Source organism: Leopardus geoffroyi, chromosome C1 (assembly GCF_018350155.1).
Source record: "Leopardus geoffroyi isolate Oge1 chromosome C1, O.geoffroyi_Oge1_pat1.0, whole genome shotgun sequence".
NCBI classification, from domain to species: Eukaryota; Metazoa; Chordata; class Mammalia; order Carnivora; family Felidae; genus Leopardus; species Leopardus geoffroyi.
The window spans coordinates 79,908,587-79,928,561 of NC_059328.1; the positions used below are offsets into that span (position 1 = coordinate 79,908,587).

The 19,975-nt window shown below is 44.2% G+C and overlaps 1 protein-coding gene across 3 annotated transcripts in view; it reads right to left on the reverse strand.

The window, feature by feature from the left end:
* Positions 1-19,975, reverse strand: part of ABCA4 (ATP binding cassette subfamily A member 4) — a 132,124-nt gene that overhangs the window by 35,409 nt on the left and 76,740 nt on the right. For all 3 annotated transcript variants that reach the window (XM_045478342.1, XM_045478341.1, XM_045478343.1), the window contains 11 exons: positions 19,834-19,965; positions 18,522-18,661; positions 17,931-18,068; positions 16,752-16,945; positions 15,345-15,429; positions 12,363-12,568; positions 11,953-12,001; positions 7,407-7,654; positions 4,931-5,055; positions 4,350-4,448; positions 3,333-3,519 (listed from right to left, as the gene is read on the reverse strand). In XM_045478342.1, the coding sequence (XP_045334298.1) occupies positions 3,333-3,519; positions 4,350-4,448; positions 4,931-5,055; positions 7,407-7,654; positions 11,953-12,001; positions 12,363-12,568; positions 15,345-15,429; positions 16,752-16,945; positions 17,931-18,068; positions 18,522-18,661; positions 19,834-19,965 (1,603 nt within the window). The remainder of the gene's footprint in view (positions 1-3,332; positions 3,520-4,349; positions 4,449-4,930; positions 5,056-7,406; positions 7,655-11,952; positions 12,002-12,362; positions 12,569-15,344; positions 15,430-16,751; positions 16,946-17,930; positions 18,069-18,521; positions 18,662-19,833; positions 19,966-19,975) is intronic.

Consider the following 19,975-nt stretch of genomic DNA (forward strand, 5'->3'; position numbering starts at 1 on the left):
GAGAAGTATTTTATATTTCTAGTCATTCTCGATCATAACCTACTGCTGTATTATCTTCACATCTGCATCTCTGCCTGAAATTTTCTCTCCAGTTGATCTGCTTGTTTCTCTGTTACCTCCCCATAGGACATGAATTCTGTGAGAGCTCTGTGGTGTCCCCAGCACTCAGAATAGTAGCTGGAATGTAGCTTAAACAATAAATTTGTGACATGAATGAAAGAAGTCAAGCAGTGCCTTATAATTTACAGATTGTAATAATACGCTTCAAAATATATCCAGAACTGGAAGCTTATTTCGACTTTAGAGGATTCAAAAAGCCCATGAGTTTGGCCACCAGGTGGCAATACTACTTTAAATTTGGGTCTACACTGTTAGTTCAGTTTCTGGTCAATCAGGAGCCTGGGGTGTCAGGGGCACCACCCAGATGTAGCTGAGGGGATTTTTGGTGGCATTAAAAACACATCACATATACCATCACATACCATTCCTTATATTTTTATATACTTTCTGTCTCCCTTCCCCATTCCCATTTTATTCCTTTTAATTAATTTTCTTCACTTGGTTCCTCAAATGCTAGGAGAACTACCGTCTACTGACCGCTTACTGTGAGCCAGACATTGTATTAAATCCTCCACATATGTTGTCTCCCTTCATCCTTATACTCTTATGAAAGAGGAACTGTTGCTTTAATTTACAGCCAGAGAAATTGAGGTCCAGAAAGCTCAGCTAACTTGCACCAGGTTACAGAACTTGTAGGTGATTGGTCTAGGATTTCAATCTCTAGCTGTCTGTCTCCACAGCCCAGCTATTTTCACTCTATCACCCTGTATTCTCACCAAGCTGAGAATGGTACCCAGGGGACCAAGCTACCCTGGTAGAATCTAGGCTGGAACAATTGCTGGTGCCTGGTAATTTGGGAGAAATTTTTTTTTAATTCTGTCAAATAAAATACTCCTACAACTTGATCTCTGTGCATTCTAGAAGTTAGGGATGGAGCACTTCCACCTCAGGGCCTACCACCATTCAAAGAATGTTAGGGCAGCAAGGGACCCTAGAGAAGACTGCATCACCATCCCCGTTTTCCTGATATGTACAATTTACTACCTCTGAGTGAAGCCCATACCCTTTGGCCTTATTTCAGGCTGAATAGGAGAGTGTGTCTGAGTGAACAGGGTGAGTGGGTATAAATACGAGTATGTGACACACACACACACACACACGCACACACACACACACACACACACAGGGCACCTCCTGTGCAGATGCCTGAGATTCATTTGTTTCCAAGAGAAGCATTAATGATAGTGAGGAAATGCAGAAGTGACCAAAAAAAAAAAAAAAATCACAGGAACTGGCTCATCTTTTCCCAAGACTTGGCTATGATGGTCTGTTAAATCCCACCCCGCCCAGGGACCAAGGACTAACTACTGAAAAAAAGTTCCTAAGCTAGGCGGGCAGCTTGAAGGTAGGACTCACGGATGAAATGAAACCTCACACAGCTATGCTTAGCCTTCTTTCTCTGTCTTCCCAGCCAAGGACTTGACACCCAGTGTCTCACCCTCAGTGTCCTGATGCTGGATATACCTGAGTGGACACGGTCACAGGGCCCCTGAGTAATTCCAACAGAAGCAAAGCTTTCTCTTGGGGTACAGAGAATTGGGGCAAGTTCCCTGATTTCCTACTATGGAATCTCTTTGATGCTACAGTGGCTGAGTTGTGATTCAAGGGGAAAACATATTGCTTGCGAAGTATAAAGCCATATGCTTTTAGCATAAAAAAAGAGGAGGATGCTCACAAACACAGAATCATTTATAGGCCAGCAACTGTGACTGACACTATGGCAAAATTCAGTTGTCCCCCATTATGTGCTCTAACTTTCTGCTGTAGGCCATAGTAACATACTTTTATCTTGGGTACAAGGCCACCCAGAATAAAGACTATAGCTCCTAGTCTGCCTTGAAGTTCAGTTGTGGTTAATCATGTACAAGAGAAAGTGCAGTGTGGTAGCTTCTGGAAATCTTTCTTAAAAGATGGTGTATTTGCACACTGTCCTCTCTTCTTCATCCCTTCTTCTATTCTGCTGCCAGAGAAGTAGATTCTGCCATCTTGGACAGTGAGGCTGAGGCGTGTTTACCATAGAGGAGCAACAAAACACAAGGTCATGGACTGCCTGCAGAAACTTTCGCATGAGAGAGAAACAAACTGCCTCTTATTTTACTCACTGTTAGCTTGAGGTTGTCATCAATTGAGTTTACAGTTTCTTTAGTCACATTATTTTATTGAGTTCTCAACATAATGCTATCAAATAGGTAGCTACCTTTAATTTATAAGTGAGGAAATTAAGACTCAGAAAGGCCAAGTAACCAACCCAGGGCTCTCTGATGCCAAGCCAGTGCTCATCCCACTGTGTTACACTATGATTGTCGGGGAATCATCAGTCACTGGCAAATCATTAGAGAGGGCCACACAAGGCCCAATTCTGTGCAAGTCAGCTGTGGGGCTTATTAGCAACTGAACACAGGGTGAGACTCCTCTGGCCCCTTTCACTGTCTCTGAAACCCCTGGGAAAGACTCACTGTGATACATTAAGGGATTCAGAACTCCCAAGAGAGGATGCTGCTCAGAGAAAAGCATAGGTGGCTATGTGTGTCTGTGTGTGCATATGCATGCATGTGTATGCATGTTAGTTACATGGCACATGGCAAACTTCCTAATTAGGTTGTTAACAAGAGTGCAAATACATATGCATTTGAACGGACACTATGACACTGCTTATAATGGAAAAAACTGAAAACTCACATGTTCAACGAGAGAGTAAATAAATTAAAATAAATCAAAACAGAGGGATAGTATGCAGGCATGAAAAACAATGATGTAAATGGATACTTATTGACATGAACATATGTTTTAAGTGAAAATGGCAGGTTTTGAGACAGCATTTTGAATATAATCCTGTTTGGATGGATAAAAAGCAAAGGTTATTGGCTATCTCCAATTATTTTTTTCTTCTGACTTAATGGTATTTTCTAATCTTTTTGTAACAAGCATACATGACTTGTATATTTTTTTCAATGTTTAAAGTTTTTTTGACTAGAATGAAGAGGCAGTGCTTGGTGGAAAATGAAGCTATTGGATACTTCTCTAATTGGCTGTGATAGAGCCTTTTGGCACCTTTCTGAGAGGACCCCGGGACTCACCTGGCTCTTCACCTAGCTGTCAGTTTGAAATGTTAGTTGGCTAGAAACTCAGGAGGCACAGTGTATTACTTTCCCTAATCCCTGCTGTCATAGGCAGATTCGGGGCCCCTGGTTTCCCATGGAGGGTCAAGGTACCTGAGGGGGTGGGAGCCCCCCTGCGCCCTCTGGGCACTCAGGGAGCATGGTGAGCTTCTCTCTGGTGCTGCACCTGCAGGAAGGCGAGGGGTCGTCTGGTGTCCATTTCTGCTTCTGGAACAGGTGGGTGATGTTTGGGGACACAGACGGAGTCTTCCAGGGGGTTGAATTGCCACAGGGGTACTCCCTCATGGAAGGCAAAAAAATATTTCACAAGCAGCTCCAGCTGATAAAAAAAATCCCTAAAAATGAGAGATAATGCCCAACCCTCTCCTTAGCCTTTCCTCTTTCTCCTCAGACCCATGCATTTTCTTCTTCTATTCTTGGGAGGTTAGTTTCTGCTCAAAAAAAAAAAAAAAAAATCAAGACTAGAATTTTGTTGATTGACTAGGTGTGGGGCTGCGCAATAATTATCTACTTTGTGGACTGTTTTATCTGCTTTCTTCCTTCTGGCACCTCTAGCTGTTGAGAAATAGAATAAAAGAAGAGTTTGAAATTAGTCTATTTTGGCCCTTATCTATATCTGAAAAATACTGAATGAGAGCAGTTACAATTATATTTAAATTGTTGGATTTTTGGTGGGTTTCAACTGCCTTCTATAACTCCCTTCTCTATACTTACAGCAATAATTGAAAGTTAGCCATTTATGTAATTAATGCTACTCTTGGTCTAATTAAACAACAGCACATCCCCCACCTCCTTCCTTTCTCTGTTCAGATTCCTTTCAAATAAGTGGGAAGCTTATGTCAGTTCAGTATGGAACTTTCTATATTGAGAATTATAGAAATACAGAGCTGCCGGTGATGCAGGGGCTTCCTAAGAAGTGGTGACACCCTTGCACATGGGTGTCGAAAGAGAGGCTGGGGGACAGTGAGGGATATGGAAGCACCCATGTAATAGAGAGCTGCACTGAGGTGGAGCCTCTCTCAACCTGCCATCCCGGAACCCCACCATCAGGGTCCCCCTCCCCGGGAGGGGCAGCTGGTGATGGTAGGACGGGGGTGCACAAAGACTTACGGAAGCCACTCTTCCTTCAGGCAGCGGTTGCCAAAGCCTGGCTTGTTCAGGAGGACGTCTGCAAGTGCTGCAAGCTGCTCACTGCCTGGCTGGTCCAAACTAGACAGAGTGACAGGGGCTGAGCTGACAGACACGTGACTAGGACATAGGGACAAAGCAGCCAACATGCAACTTGACAAGTGTTTATTGAATGGCTGCTACATACCGGGCACATACACAAGCCACAGAATGCTGCCTAGGAGTGGTCATAGGTCTTCCGAAAAGGGAGTGTGCTACTCAAACATGCCCAGTGATCTGATGCCATATCATGTCTGTGCCTCAAAAAGGTGGAGTTCAACCCACTCACCCAACCTTTACTTTCTCTTTCCTTACTCTTGGCAGTCCTGATTGTCCACTTGGAATCACCATTTCCAAGTGGCAGGTACACTAACTTCCTTTTGGAGGGCAGTCCAAGGACCCCTACCACATTAGCTGCTGTCCCAGGGAGTCAAAAGGTGAAGGCCCACCACGCAGTCTGACCTGGGAGCCCCACAACCCATGGGAGCAAATGATGACCTTTAGGGATGAGAGAGACTATGCACCTGAAGAAAGTGTACTGCTGCCCATACATCCAGGGGTGAAGGATCAAAGCAGGATATTCACCAAAGGGAGGGACGATGATGGAAAGCATCAGAGCCAAAAACACAAAAGTGGCCGGGAGCACAATCTGTTAGAAAATAAACATGGCAATGTGGGCTGTGGTATGTTAAAGACACACTCCCACACCAACACACAGACACACACACAGACACACACACACACACACACACTCATTGTTCTAAACATCCCGTAGCCTCATAACTAGCATAACTAGGCCCCTGGCAAAGAAGGTCAGGCTTCTGGGGAACATTACAAGGGAAGATGTGCAAAGGCAAGCTGTGTAGCAGTAAGCAGAATGTTCTGGTAGCCACTGAAGAATGGCTGAAGTAGGCCAATCCTGAGCACTGAAGCAGGCCAATGTTCAACCAGAGGTGAACCAGAGTTTCCATATCTGAATAACAAATAAAAAGAAAAAAAGGAGTGCCCAATCTATAGATTGAATGCAATCCCTATCAAAATACCAACAGCATTTTCCACAGAACTAGAACGAACAATCCAAAAATCTGCAGGGAACCACAAAAAACCCTGAGTGGCCAAAGATATTTTGAAAAAGAAAAACAGAACTGGAGGCATCACAATTCCAGACTGCAAGTTATATTACAAAGCTGTAGTAATCAAAACGATATGGTACCAGCACAAAAACAGACACATAGATCAATGGAACACAAAAGAAAACACAGAAGTAAATCCACAATTATATGGTCAATTAATCTTTGACAAAGAATGAAAGAAGAAGCAATGGACAAAAGACAGTCTCTTCAACAAATGGTGTTGGGAAAACTGGACCACTTTCTTATACCATACACAAAAATAAGCTCAAAATGGAGAAGAGACCTAAATGTGATACCCAAAACCATAAAAATCCTAGAAGAGAGCACAGGCATTAATTTCTCTGACATCAGAAATAGCAACGTTTTTCTAGATATGTCTCCTGAGGCACAGGAGATAAAAACAAAAATAAACTGTTGAAACTACATCAGAATAAAAAGCATCTGCACAGCAAAGGAAACAATCAACAAAACTAAAAGGTAACCTATGGAGTGGGAGAAGATATTTGCAAAGGACAGATCCTCTAAAGGGCTGGCATTCAAAATTTATAAAGAACTGATATAACTCAACACACAAAAACCAAATAATCCAATTAAAAAATGGGCAGAAGACATGAAGAGACATTTCTCCAAGGAAGACATCCAGATGGCCAACAGACACATGAAAAGATGCTCAACATCACTCATCATCAGGGAAATGCAAATCAAAACTACAACGAGATACCACCCATACCAGTCATATAGTCAGAATGACTATAATCAAAAAACACAAGAAACAAAAGTGTTGGCGAGGATGTGGAGAAAAAGGAATCCTTATGCACTGCTGGTGGAAATGCAAACTGGTGCAGCCACTGTGAAAAACAGTATGGAGGTTCCTCAAAAGTTAAAAATAGAACTACCTTATGATCCAGTAATCACACTACTGAGTATTTATCCAAACATACAAAAACACTAATTCAAAGGATCCATGCACCCCTATGTGTATTGCAGCATTATTTACAATAGCCAAACAATGGAAGCGGCTCAAGTATCCATCGTTACATGAATGGATAAAGAAGATGTGGTATATGTAGACAACGCAATATTACTCAGCCATAAGAAACAATGAAATCTTGCCATTTGCAATGACATGGATGGAGCTAGAGAGTATTATGCTAAGTAAAATCAGTCAGTCTGAGAAAGACAAATACCATATGATTTCACTCATATGTGGAATTAAAGAGGCAAAATTAACGAGCACAGGGGTAAAAAAAGAGAGACAAACCAAGAAACAGACTCTTAACTACAGATAACAAACTGATGATTACCAAAGGCGGGATAGGTGGTGGAAGGTGGGTGAAACAGGTGACGGGGATTGAGTAGGGCACTTGTCATGATGAGCACTGAGTAACATATAAAATTGCTGAATCTCTATATGATATACCTGATCCAAATAGAACACTGTAGGTTAATAACACTGGAATTAAAATTTAAAAGTTAATAAAAAAGTAATAAAAAGAAAAAAGAGGCCAATGACCTTGATATGTAGGACCAATGCAAAAATGAATGAAAATATGACTTCACCCTTCGCTGTAAAAATAAAAACAATCTTAAAAACAAAAATCTTAAAAACAAAAATAAAAACAATCACTATTATTTTATTTTCTCTGCTATGTGAGGTTAAAAGCTTACGAAGGATCTTCATGTTACTAAGAACCAAAATAAAGGTTGGCAAGGAGCAAAGAAAGCCAATAGAACCTAAAGAGGGTGCTCACTGCTGTGTTTGAACTCCTGTGCAGGAGAAAGCCAAGGAGAGGATGGAGAGGCCGGCAGAGGGCAGGCAGGCCTTGGCCACCGGCAACCAACCACAGGCAAGGGCCCAAAGTAGTACCTGGGCCAGGAAGTCCTTGTGGCTGCGAGCAGTGTGGTGGAATCGCTTGACCAGCAATGCTTGCATATGTTGGATGATGAGCTGTGCTCCTGTGTTGAACCGGCTGCGTTCCTCTGGCTTCGAGGAAGAGTGGTCCTCTGGGTGAGGAGCTGGCTCTGCAGAGCAGCCATTGGAGCCCAGGGGAATCTGTCTGGCCTTCTCCATAGGGTGTCGGAGACTGGCGTTTTCTCTTTTCTGTGGAGTGCCACCTGATTTGAAAGACTGAATTAGTAATTTAGAAAAATACTCACAGGGTCTGGCTCCCATATGCCATTTTGTTTTTTTTCTCACTGAACTCATTTTCTCTTCATTGAAATCAGCAAGAGGGGCACCTGGGTGGCTCAGTCAGTTAAGTGTCTGACTTTGTCTTGGGTCATGATTTTGCAGTTCGTGAGTTCAAGCCCCACATGGGGCTCTGTGCTGACAGCTCACAGCCTGGAGCCTGCTTCAGATTCTGTGTCTCCCTCTCTCTTTGCCCCTTCCCTGCTCACACTCCGTCTCTTTCTCAAAAATAAATAAAACATTAAATTTTTTTTTAAATCAGCAACAAAATATCAATTCAGGCATGTCAATAAATTTTTACAAATTCTATTTTGGGGGGCACCTAGCTGGCTTCCTCAGTAGAGCATGTGACTGTTATACTCAGGGTCATGAGTTTAAGACCCACATTGGGTATGGAGCCTACTTAAAATAAAATTATATTTTTGGGTGCATGGGTGACTCAGTCAGTTGAACATCCAACTCTTGGTATTGGCTTAGATTGTGATCTCACAGTTGTGAGGTCAAGCCTTGTGTCAGGCTCTGTGCTGAGAATCCCCTGCTTGGGATTCTCGCTCTCCCTCTCTCTTCTCCTCCCCCTCTCTCAAAATAAATAAACTTAAAAAAAATTGTCTTTTTTTGGTGTAAATCATCCGTCAACAGAATCACCTGAAATCCTTTAAAAATTCTCTACAGTAGATAAAGAGGATAGATATAAATGCATTGACAGAGAGGTCTAAAATGTATAACTAGTAAAAAAAAAATTGAAGCTGCAGAACAATATGTGTAATAAGATCATATTTATGTTAGGTAGCACGTTTATCATATACAACAAAATGTATCTTATACATACATACACATACGCACATCTGTAACTGCAAGGCCGTGACAGACTACCCACCAACTGTTAAAGCAGTTACCACTCCAGAGGTGGAGCTGGATAAAGGGCGGGGATGGGGGGGTGGGGAGGGGTGAGGGTGAAGAGTGATATTAGCCTTTTTTTTATTATTTGAATCTTTAAACAGCAAAATATATTCATGTGTAACCTGTGGATTTAAGAGTTGAATTGGTTCTTTCTAAATTCTTGGAGGCCACTGTGAAGTGGTGGAAAGACTAACGAACTAGGGTTAGGAGACCTGGGTTTGAATCCTGACTCTTAGTAGGTGCACAAATTGGGCTAAGTGACTCATCCTATCTGAATCTGGGCTTTCTCACCTGTAAAATGAAAATGAAATATTTTACAGGGTCGTTATGAAGATTAAATGAGCTAACACATGAGAATGTGCTTTAAAAACTACTCACTGCAAGTCACTAGTTATGTTGAAGCTATATAGTTCATCATCACTGATTTTTAAAAAAATTTTCCCAATGTTTATTTTTGAGGGGGAGAGGGGCAGGGAGAGGGAGACACAGAAACTGAAGCAGGCTCTAGGTTACAAGCTGTCAGCACAGAGCCTAACGCGGGGCTTGAACTCATGAACAGTGAGATCATGACCTGAGCCAAAGTCGGACATTTAGCCAACTGAGGCACCCAGGCGCCTCTATCACCAATGATTAAGGTTCATTTATAGAACGTGTTGTTGGACATAAAGGGAGAGCTTATAGGAACATTGGTTGGTTTCAGCTGCTTTCTTAACCCTCCTGAAGTCCCCCAGGACAAGGGCAGCTGCAAAGGGAGTTGGGCCAGCCCAGTCATCCTTTCAGCGAACACTTATTGCACCTGCAATGCACTATCCTGGCTTCTCTAGGCTCTCTGACGACCAGGTGCCAGAGCCCCAGCTCTCTGCCTCCTTTCCCTGATCAGGGCTCAGGTTTGATGTCTGCTGTGGTTGGTCCTCGTCTGGCGGGATTCGTGCTGCCTCTCCTCATGTCTATCCCATGAGCTCTGCTCTCTCTCTGATGCCCCATCCAGACTGGAGCCCACTGTTCAGGCCAGAGCTGAGTGCGCCAGCTGAGGGTGGTCAGAATCATGTTTGTCCCTGGCTTTCCACTGCCCTCTAGCGGTCACTGGCTGTGAGCCACACCTTCAGAAGTAGCACTGACCCTTCTGGTACCATGCAACTTGTGACCCAATGGACAGCTACAAGTTCCTTCAGACTTTGGAAACATGATCGGAAAACATCGTCCTCTAAAACTGAGCCAATTAAAAACAATGTATTTAGCCATCTGAAAAATGGGAGGCAGTGAGAATATAGAATTGAGGTTCCTAGATCTGAGAGCTAAAACCAGGGGTAAGACTCAGAAGCCCGTGTGACTTTAAAGCAAGTCATCTAATCTGTGCGGGCTCAGTTTCCCCCAAGTGGGGCTAATCCGTGCCTTGGCATCCTCACAAGATTATAATGACAATCGAAACAATGGATGTTAAGTGCTCCCTGAAGTATAAAGGGCTAAACTAGCTTGAGGGAAAAGATGATTTATTTTTTTTTAATTTCTTAATGTTTTTATTTATTTTTGAAGAAGAGAGAGAGACAGAGCATGAGTGGGGGAGGAGCAGAGAGAGAGGGAGACACAGAATTCGAAGCAGGCTCCAGGCTCTAAGCTGTCAGCACAGAGCCTGATGCGGGGCTCAAACTCACAAACTGTGAGATCATGACCTGAGCCAAAGTCGGATGCTTAACCGACTGAGCCACCCTGGCGCCCCTAAGTAAAAGATTTGTAAACGTTGAGATAAGGGTTGCTAAATCTTAATCAGAAATCACACACTGTGTTAAAACTTGGCGTGTATTAACTCATTTACTTCTCTCAACAATCCTAACAGGTGGATACCGTTATCAATCCCATTTTGCAGATAAGGAAACTGAGGTACAAAGAGGCTAAGTATTTACCCAAAGCCACTCAATTAGCAAATTATGCACATCTGCCTTATTCTAAAAGCTATACTCTTAACCTCTACCCCTGCATGTCTCATTGGAACATCCTATTCTATGCTCAGGTTGACCAGTCTTCTGATATTCTCCTGAGAAGACCTAATTATTAAGGAGTATTCTGTGCAGATAAAAGGCCCCAACTCTTGATTCCATCATAGTTTCTGATATAAATTCGCTTATTTTCATTCTGGTCTTGGTTAACCTAAGTCTTTGCCTTTGGGTGACCTGGGAGAGAATTCAATTTCTGTGTCTGCAAAGCTGGAAAGAAAAGCTGGGCCCTGTGGTGAGCTGCTACCACTGTCTCCAGAGGACTGCCTTCCCTCCCCACTCTGCCAGGATGCCCACCTCTTCTAGCTGCCACATGAGCTACCTGGGTCAGGGAGCACATTTGGGCTGGCATATTTGCCCACTGGTAGTTCTAAGCATAACTGATAAACAGACTTCTGGGACCACTTATGAAGCAAGATGAAAACCACATTATCTTAACAGTTGGCATCAGAAACTTTACAGGGAGGAAATGGTCTTTGCCCAGGAAAATACTGTGATATGCTACACTGGGTAGAAAGAGGTAACCAACCACAGGAGCCCAAGGCAGCAAAGGAAGATGGCCATTCAGCTTTGCCTGTGAGTGCGAGAGAGGAAAACAGAATGGAGAGAGAGGAGCCAGATCAAGGATTTTATCAGTGTGGACGGACCCCTATTGTTCTATCAGGAGCGGCCTGTGCTGTGGCATGTAATCCCTCCTACATGTCCATTTCTCTGTCCTCCACCCTCCACAGTAAAGTGCACGCATGAACGCTTTGGGTGGCTCTGGGGTTTAGAAATCACAGGAGGAGCTAGTTGGTGTCCAGGCTCACACATGTAGAAGACAGACCCCTAAATTCACAGAAATTATGGTCCTCACAGTTTCAAAGTTCCAGAGGGCACTAAATGAAGGCTCAGAATAATTTTATCTGTCTCAAAAAAGACAGAAGATCCCAGATGGCATACTGTCACCATTATCTCTAGGGACTCTGTGGGCTGTCACTCATGCAGACAGGGGTGAATCAGAGGCCTGGTGGAGATAAGATGAGGATGGTGATGTGGCAGGTACAGGAGACCAGAAAGTGGGATGAGAAGCTTGGGGGTGGTGAAGCTCCCAGGCTGAACTCCTTAAGGATCCTGATTCATCTAGAGTCCTTCCACCCAGACGTAATTCCGTTTGTCATTCCTTTGTCATTTAAAGGAGCCAAGAATGCAAAACATGCATTGTTTGACGGATCAGATAAATACTGTGGAGGAGTATTTGCCTGCTTTGTTGTTTCATGAGTTTTTCCTTAGATTTTCAATATAGAGCTTGGGGAGTGTGGGGAGGGAACAAGCTACACACTCTGGAACCATACCAGCAAACAAGAGTCCTGAATCAGAATCTTCCGTGACCTTCAGAAAAATCTGTCAAGAAGGAAAAAAGAGAACATGTGGTTTAGGCATTCCATTCTCAGAAAAAAGTCTGACCCAAGCTCAGTTTTGTTGGGTACTGCTTCCTAATGGAGGGAAAATACATTACGATTTATCTAAGAACACAGTCTTCTATAAATATAAAAGTGTATGCACACAGTGACCACAACTACGTAAAACAAGTTTCTGTATGGACAAAGGTATGAGGAAGTGAGCCAAAAGTGAAGATAGTTGCTACGCTTGGGTGGGGAATTATGGCTTTCTGCCTTATATAAAACTTCCCCTAGTGTTAGACATTTGCAAAGAGCCACCTTTTCTGCTACCTGACAGGAACCAGCTAGAATCTCTGCCTTACCTCTTCCAGGGGAGTGTCAGAAATTCCAAAACTGCTGAGCCCCAGTTCGGCCAGTGTTTCCTCGAGCTCTCTGAAAAGGCTGGCATATGCTCTCTGCTTGAAATTCTTATTTGGAAGAAGGAAGATAAGTTCTTGACCAATGCATTCCACCAGCTTTGCCTCTGGAACATGGTGCTGTACCATATCCATCAGTTCATTCACATCCCCTAGGACACAAAAAGAGACTGCTAGCAACTCTGTTTACCAGAACCTGGGAGACTGTGAACTTCCTTACATCCCCTTTCTTCCCATCTGGGCAAGGGGCATTTCATTCCTCAGTCACAACCCTTGCAGAGGACCGATGCTCCAGCCCATCCGGTTTTAGCTCAGTTGGCCCGGTGAAGGGCACTGAGGAGAGGAAGATGTAAGCAAAAGCACTCCCCACTAACTAGCTGGACAAACTTGGGGAGGTCATGTAACACCCCCCTCCCAGTTTTCTCCTTTTTTCAATCAAATGGTCTGTCCCTTACAAGCTATGTCACAGGAAGCAGGTCATACCCTAGTTTTTTCATCTGTGCAAAGGGGAAAATAATGGCAGCCAGGCACTTTACTGTTATTTATGAGGACTGGATGAGTTCATATACATAAAACACTTAGAATGATGTACCTGGTGCCTAGGTGAGCATTAGCTGCTATTGTTATCATGAACATCCTGTCTAGTAAGAAAGCTTTTATCATTGTTATTATTCATTCTTATTCACCACAAGCCTGATGGTTAAGTCAAAGCTGCTTTCACTTTCCTGGTCTGGCCCAAGCTACAGGTGACTTGTGTAAGACATACACCTGGAACTGATGACCAAGCTGGGTGAGAACTCTCCTTCCCAAATCACACAGCCGTGCCTGGTCTAACTTTTTGAAGAAATGCGCCATTTCCCTTGGGACTGTACCTGCCTCCTCAAATGAACAAACAAACTATAACACCCTGATCTCAGGAAATGCAGAAGGGGATTGAGAAGCTGTGGAGTCAGACTGGGGCTGAGGGGAGGGAGTGTGGCATGCACAACATGGGGCATGAGGAAGTGTCCAGTGACAAGTATTTCCCTGACACCCTCGTACAGTCGGAATTTAATTTTATGCATAAGCATGTATTACTTTAACATCCAGAAATCTAACTTAAAATTTTAAAGCATATATATGAAAAGCAGTTCCCTATTATCTTGAGAGGGAGGTCAAAGGGAGAGGGATTGTAGGGACTCAGAACCCAGCTCTCATGCACTTCTGAAGACAATCCTCTCAGTGAGGGTCACCCAGTGGGTTCTTTGCTTTCTTTGTTCTAAAAATTACCCACGTGGAGGGATTACATGGCTTCAAACCCACGTCCTTCTGGCTACCTGGAGTGGAAGGCTTGATTTATGTCAAGTTTGTAAAGTGGACTCAATTGTCTTTAGCTCTGGGATGACTTCACACAGGGGCTGGAGGGCTCCCTGCGTGAGGAAGCAGCTTTGCCCTAACAGCTCTCCAGGGGTCATGTTCATTGTTCTCTGAGGAAGGAAATCAAGCCCGAAGCTGCTGGATTCCCAGGAATTGTGTCTTAGTCATGTGTGTCAGCCTTCCAGAGGTAGTCCTGGAGGGCAGCAGGGCTCACAGCGCCTGGCAGAGAGAGGTCAGTGAGTGTGTGGTGCTCAGGTGTGGGTCCTCCTTCAAGGAGCTAACTAGGGAATAGAATGATCTTCCTCCGCTTACTTGGGGCATAACAACTTACTGCGCTTCCTACCATTCACAGCATCCCTCTTCTAGTCAAAGAAAACAAACATTTATTTAGAAATAAAGGAATATAAAAAAAAATTACTCCAGCCAGGAGTCCCTGTTTCCAACTTGATTGTGGTGCACCACTGCATTGGTTTGTTAAAAACTATCATGGTCTTGACCAAGATTCCTCCTGGGAGGAACCTTCAGAAAGCAGGGAGAGACCCACAGCAAGGCAGGCTAGGGAAAGACATAAAGCTGTCATCCTGAAAGGATGTGTTCATGTTCACTGCAGGTTCTGTCAGTGCAGAGTGGGCGAGAGAGGAAACGTGAGGCAAACCTTGACATTTCCCTCAACTTTCAAGCACAGAATATAAATAGTGTCCATTTTTCTTGTTTTATCAGATTTTAATCAGTAAATTCCTCAGACTTAGAAAAAAAAATTGTGCTAAAAAGAAAACTTGTTTTTTTGTTTTTTTGTTTTTTTTTTTTTTGATAAGCAGATTCCCCTAACCCCACCTGTCATCAACCTGAGTCAGTACACGGGTTGAATTTTGCCCCCTCTGAGGGATATGGGGCATGTGGTATTCCATTTGCAAAGATACCCCAGAAGATGGATGGAAGTGGGCCTTCATGGAGAACAGTGAGAGATGTTGGCAAATGCTCGGGGTCCCCGAGGTCAGATCCTGTGAGGTGAGTGCCTATGGCGAGAGCCTCTCTTCTGCCTCTCCCTGGAGATGGAGGCACTCCTGAGGAGTTTTAATGCACCCTAACTCAAGGGAGAACTACTAGGAAGTTGGGACGCTGAGGGGAAGGTCAGGAGTGTAACAGGGATGTGTAACTCGGCATCCAGTCCATGCAATCTCTCTGGAATAGTTCACTATGAGACTGTATGTCACCATGGCTTCACCAGAAGGCCCCACCTGGCACCTAGAGAAGCCCTTCTCAGACACTAATGCCACCTGCAGCCAGGGCAGAAGGACCCAGGAGGGGAGTGGGCAGGGCAAGGAGTGAACATAGACTGTATTCCTCATTTAAGAGAAGAGGCCCTTAGGCCCAGGACTTTTCAAATTCCTCTGGGAATGGAAGAGAAGGAAGGCCAAAGAAAAAGATGAGCAACTGCATGAGCATGGGCTTGAGAAGTACACAGAGTGTTCTCTTTGCCCCCATTAAAGCCTATGACAACAGGACACACCCGACAACACTGAGAGATGATCACCAGACAAGAACCAAGATATAGCCTGCCCCACTCCTTACCATCTAAGACTTGTTCCGGACTTATCTCGTCTATGTGGGCTGGACACCTGGTAGAGAAACCCTGAGATGCACAGCTGCAGGTCCCCTGAAACAGACAGGGTTCAGTCACTTGAATGATAACATCTCCCTGATGCTGACTGCTATCACCACCAAGCTTCATTTGTTTCTGGCCACCAAAAGTGGTCAACAGATTTTCTGTCACCATTTGAATGTATTGCTTCATGTGAGCATTCTGAGGGTGTGGTTATTTGATTTTATCCTGGCCAGTGTGTGAGTCAGGCACAGAGAGTAGTAGAACCTCAAAGGATACCTTTGGCTTGCCATTATAATATGACAGCTGTGGGTCTGCCTGTGCGAGACATTGTGCTCCTCCTTCCCCATGGATGCACACTGGGCTGTGGAAATCCACCTAGAAAGCCTAGAGGCAGGAACACTTACACCACAGTGGCCAGAGGCATAGGTAATGCTACAAAATAATAATTGGGACAACTGAAATGTGAGCAGTGCCTATTCTCAAGGAGTCCAGAGCACATTCATAATGCTTTACCTGATTTATCTTCACCACATCCCTGATAAGCAGAAGCAGAGATAACCAGTTTCATTTTCTGCATGCAAGGAAACCAACGATGATGAAGAATTAAGGAATTTACCCAGGATGACACAGGTTGTCCACCTTGCTACCCAGACCTGAACTTCGTCTCCTGACATGTTGAGGGGGTCTCTGCTAATTGGTATTGTTTGGCTTCACCATTTTTAGGGTATAGTCCCCAAGAAAGCCTTTTCTGGGCTTTCATTTACTAGTGGACTTTGGGTTTAATTAGGGAACATAAGGGGCACCTGGATGGCTCAATCGGTTGGGCGTCCGACTTTGGCTCAGGTCATGATCTTACGGTCCATGAGTTCAGGCCCCACGTCAGGCTCTGTGCTGACAGCTCAGAGCCTGGAGCCTCCTTGAGATTCTGTGTCTCCCTCTCTCTCTACCCCTCCTCCGCTCATGCTCTGTCTCTGTCTCAAAAATAAATAAACATTAAAAAAATTTTTTTTTAAATAATAATTAGGGAACATGAATGTTAGAATGAAAAACAGGAAGCTTAAATAACCACTCTCCTTAAAACTGTGTAACCTTGTAGACGGAGACACTTCTACATTGCAGCACACCGTGTGTGTAGTTTAGGATTCTGGACTACAATAATCTCAGGTTTAAAACTACTTGTTTCATTTAGGGTAAAGCATCTCTGTAGGAGGGTTCGAAATGTCCATTTATCAAAATCTGCAAACAGTCTCAGAAACAAAGAGGTTGATTGCAACAGCAAGAGCCCGATTTGGGTAGAGAGGTCTGGAATGGCAGCACCACACTGTACATTTCTGTTCACCCAAAACGGACTCTTTCCCTGGGCAGACACATACCTCATAGCCTGTTCTTTGGCTCTGGATGTTTTTCATCTTGCGCACCAAAGTTAAGTAGAAGCCTGTGCCAAAGCAGTTCTTCAGGAAGAGTGGGGTGCCTGAGCAATAGAGCCTTCCCTGGGAAATGATGGCGATGCGGTCCCCGAGGAGGTCAGCCTCATCCATGTGATGAGTGGACATGATAATGGTTCTGCCTGCAAGGGCAGAGGTCAGGGGGATCACCAGGCAGGCCTGGGCAAGGCTGGATGGGAGAGGATGTAGAGTAACCTCCCTGTTACATGGGCATAAAAATTTGAAGTTGATAAATAAAAACAGGTATTCTGTGGCAAAGTCCAGAAAACTGGAATAATAGTGACAACAATTAACATTTGACAGCATCCTGCATGTTGTAAAACACTGTCACACACAGTATCTCTTCATCTGGCATTGGACCTGATTCAAATAAATCACCATGTATGGGACATATTTATTATAGTAATTGGCATCTATTGAGTTCCATATGCATATTCTCTGGAGCATTAAGCATTGCACTTACAATCTTTGCAAAGAACACACACACCCTTTGAAACCAACAGGAGATGTCACTAAAAGAAAACAGTAATGAGGATTCCAGGATGGCAAACTGACCACGGGATTCAGCCATGCCGTCTTGTTCATGGGCACTCTGAGCTCTGCCTGCTGTCTTTCTGGATCTGCACCCTCTGGTTGGAAGGTGCTGGGATAGAGGAAAGAAGGTCCCATTTTGAGACACTGCCCTGCTATCTGCAGTAGTCCTCTGGAGCACTGGACACCTACGTGTCACCCTCACACCTGGTCTTTTGACCATCTGACAGTTATGGAGTTCCTTGGGATGTCTGCATGTTACCTGGGTTTTCTTAGTCAAAGAGGAATTTCGCATAGAGCTGCACACATTGTTCCAGACAGAAGGGCCGCAGGTTGAGAGAACCTTTTAGAATATTTTGGGAAGTAGTCTGCTCCATCAGTGATTCCTGTTTATATTTGTGTAAAAACTTCAGGAGGCTTCCACGGGAACTTAGATTTACTCGAGTGACTGCTGAAGTCCCATCAGAGTGTAGTTATGGCTGTTAACTATACTCAGTTACAGAGCGCCAGGAATGAGAGTGGAGATCACAGATAGAGCTTCAGGGAGAACAAAGGGCACCAAGCAGTGGCTATTACCTGAGCGATACTTCAGAAGCAGGTCCCAAATTGAGCGTCTCGAATAGGGGTCCACCCCAGAGGTAGGCTCATCCAGAATAACCACCTTGGCACCTCCCACGAAGGCAATGGCAACAGACAGCTTCCTCTGCATGCCACCTAGAGGTACGCACAAGGCAACAGGTTCATGACAGCTGTAGAGGATCGGAAGAGAAAGGCCCAGGGCTGTGGTAGAAGGGGGGTTACCTTAAGACCAGCAGCAGCTTGATGCTGCCTCCTTAGATGTTTATATAGTGTTCAAACCTAGTGGGGTCCTCTTTAAATGCAGAAAAGGCAAGAAATGCAGAAATGGATAAGACCATCTGAAGGTTGTTCTCACATTTTAGTCCAAACACATAAACATCAGAATCAATAGAGCTCAGGCTGCTCTAACATAGGGTTCCATGTGGGAAATGATCCAGAGGTGGGGTGCTCTTAGGTGCACAGCATAACGTTATAGAAGTGTTCCACCTCTTACGAGGTCTGTAATAAGCCTCCCCCTCTCAGGGCCCTGTGTCCTGGAAGACAATTCATTTGCCATCTGTAGTCCTGTCTTTTTCCAATACCGAGCACCTGATAGATCCTGAGCTTCTTCATTCCTCTTGTGGTGGAGGCCTGTGTCCTCCAACATGGCTTCCATCTCCAGCTGGGCCTCCTCCCAGGACTTCCCTTTCAGCTGGGCGTAGAACAGGATGTGTTCAGCCACTGTGAGGCTATGGGGACAGGGCAATAAGAAAGGCAATGGGCTCAGCAATTCTACCTCTAATGATTCACCTTATAGAAAGAATTAAGGGTGAGCACAAAGTTTTAGCAATCAAGATGATCACTGTGGTGCTGTTTATAACACAAAAAAACAAAACAAAAAACAGATCATGCTAAGTATCTAATAAGAAAGGATGGTACATTTATATAATAGTGTAGTATATAAACAAAAAATTATTTTATAGAGGAATATATAATGACATGAAAAGATGTTCATGACATCCTGAGTGAAAAAAAACCCTAACTGCATTAAAAAATGGCAGGTTACAAAATTGTATGCAGAGTTTTACTCTCCCTTATAATTAAAACACACACACACACACACACACACACACACACACACACACACACACACACCTGCATAGGAGAAGTTCTGAAAAATCATACACCAAGGTGTTATGGATGGTGAAATTACAGGTGACTTCCATTTTCTTCTTTTTTAATTTTTTTTTAATGTTTGTTTATTTTTGAGAGAGACAGAGACAGAGCACAAGTGGGGAAGGTGCAAAGAAGGGAGGGAAACAGAATCTGAGGCAGACTCCAGGCTCTGAGCTGTCAGCATAGAGCCCAACGTGGGGTTCAAACCCACAAGCTGTGAGATCATGACCTGAGCTGAAGTCAGATCCTTAACTGACTGAGCCACCCAGGTGCCCCATTCTATTTATATTTCTTTCCTTCCTTTCTCTAAACACAATATAGCTTTTAAAATAATAAGTAAAAGTTTCGGGGGAAAGCAAGTGAAAAGCCTCCTGAAAAGTCAGTTTTTAGTGCCTGGCTTAAGAGAGAAACAGGAACAATGGTCTCCTCTCTTGGTCCCCGAGAGGGAATATTTCAGGACTGAACCAGGGGCCCCAGGAGGGACCACTCTGTCAGAGAGCAGGGGGAAGTACTTTTCTTAGGGGGTAGACCTCAGCTCCCAATGCCAGAGGCATAGCCTGACTTTCTGAGGGACACCTCTTAGAGCAAGCAGGACAAAGGACCTTGAACATGGGGAAACCAAACAAGAATACACTGCCTGCTGCCCCCAGAACAGGCATCCTTGAGCTCAGCTCTAGAGAACATGTGTGTTGGGGGGCAGGGGAAAGCAAGGCATGGGGACGATCTCAATTCCTGTTCTACTTACTGGTGGAACAGGATGTTGTGCTGTGGACACATGCCAAGACTCTGTCGGACTGCATCCAGGCTGGTTTCAATGTCCTTTCCCCCAATGAGCACAGTCCCTGATGTTGGTGGCAACAGACCCGTCAGGATGGACCTGCCAAATA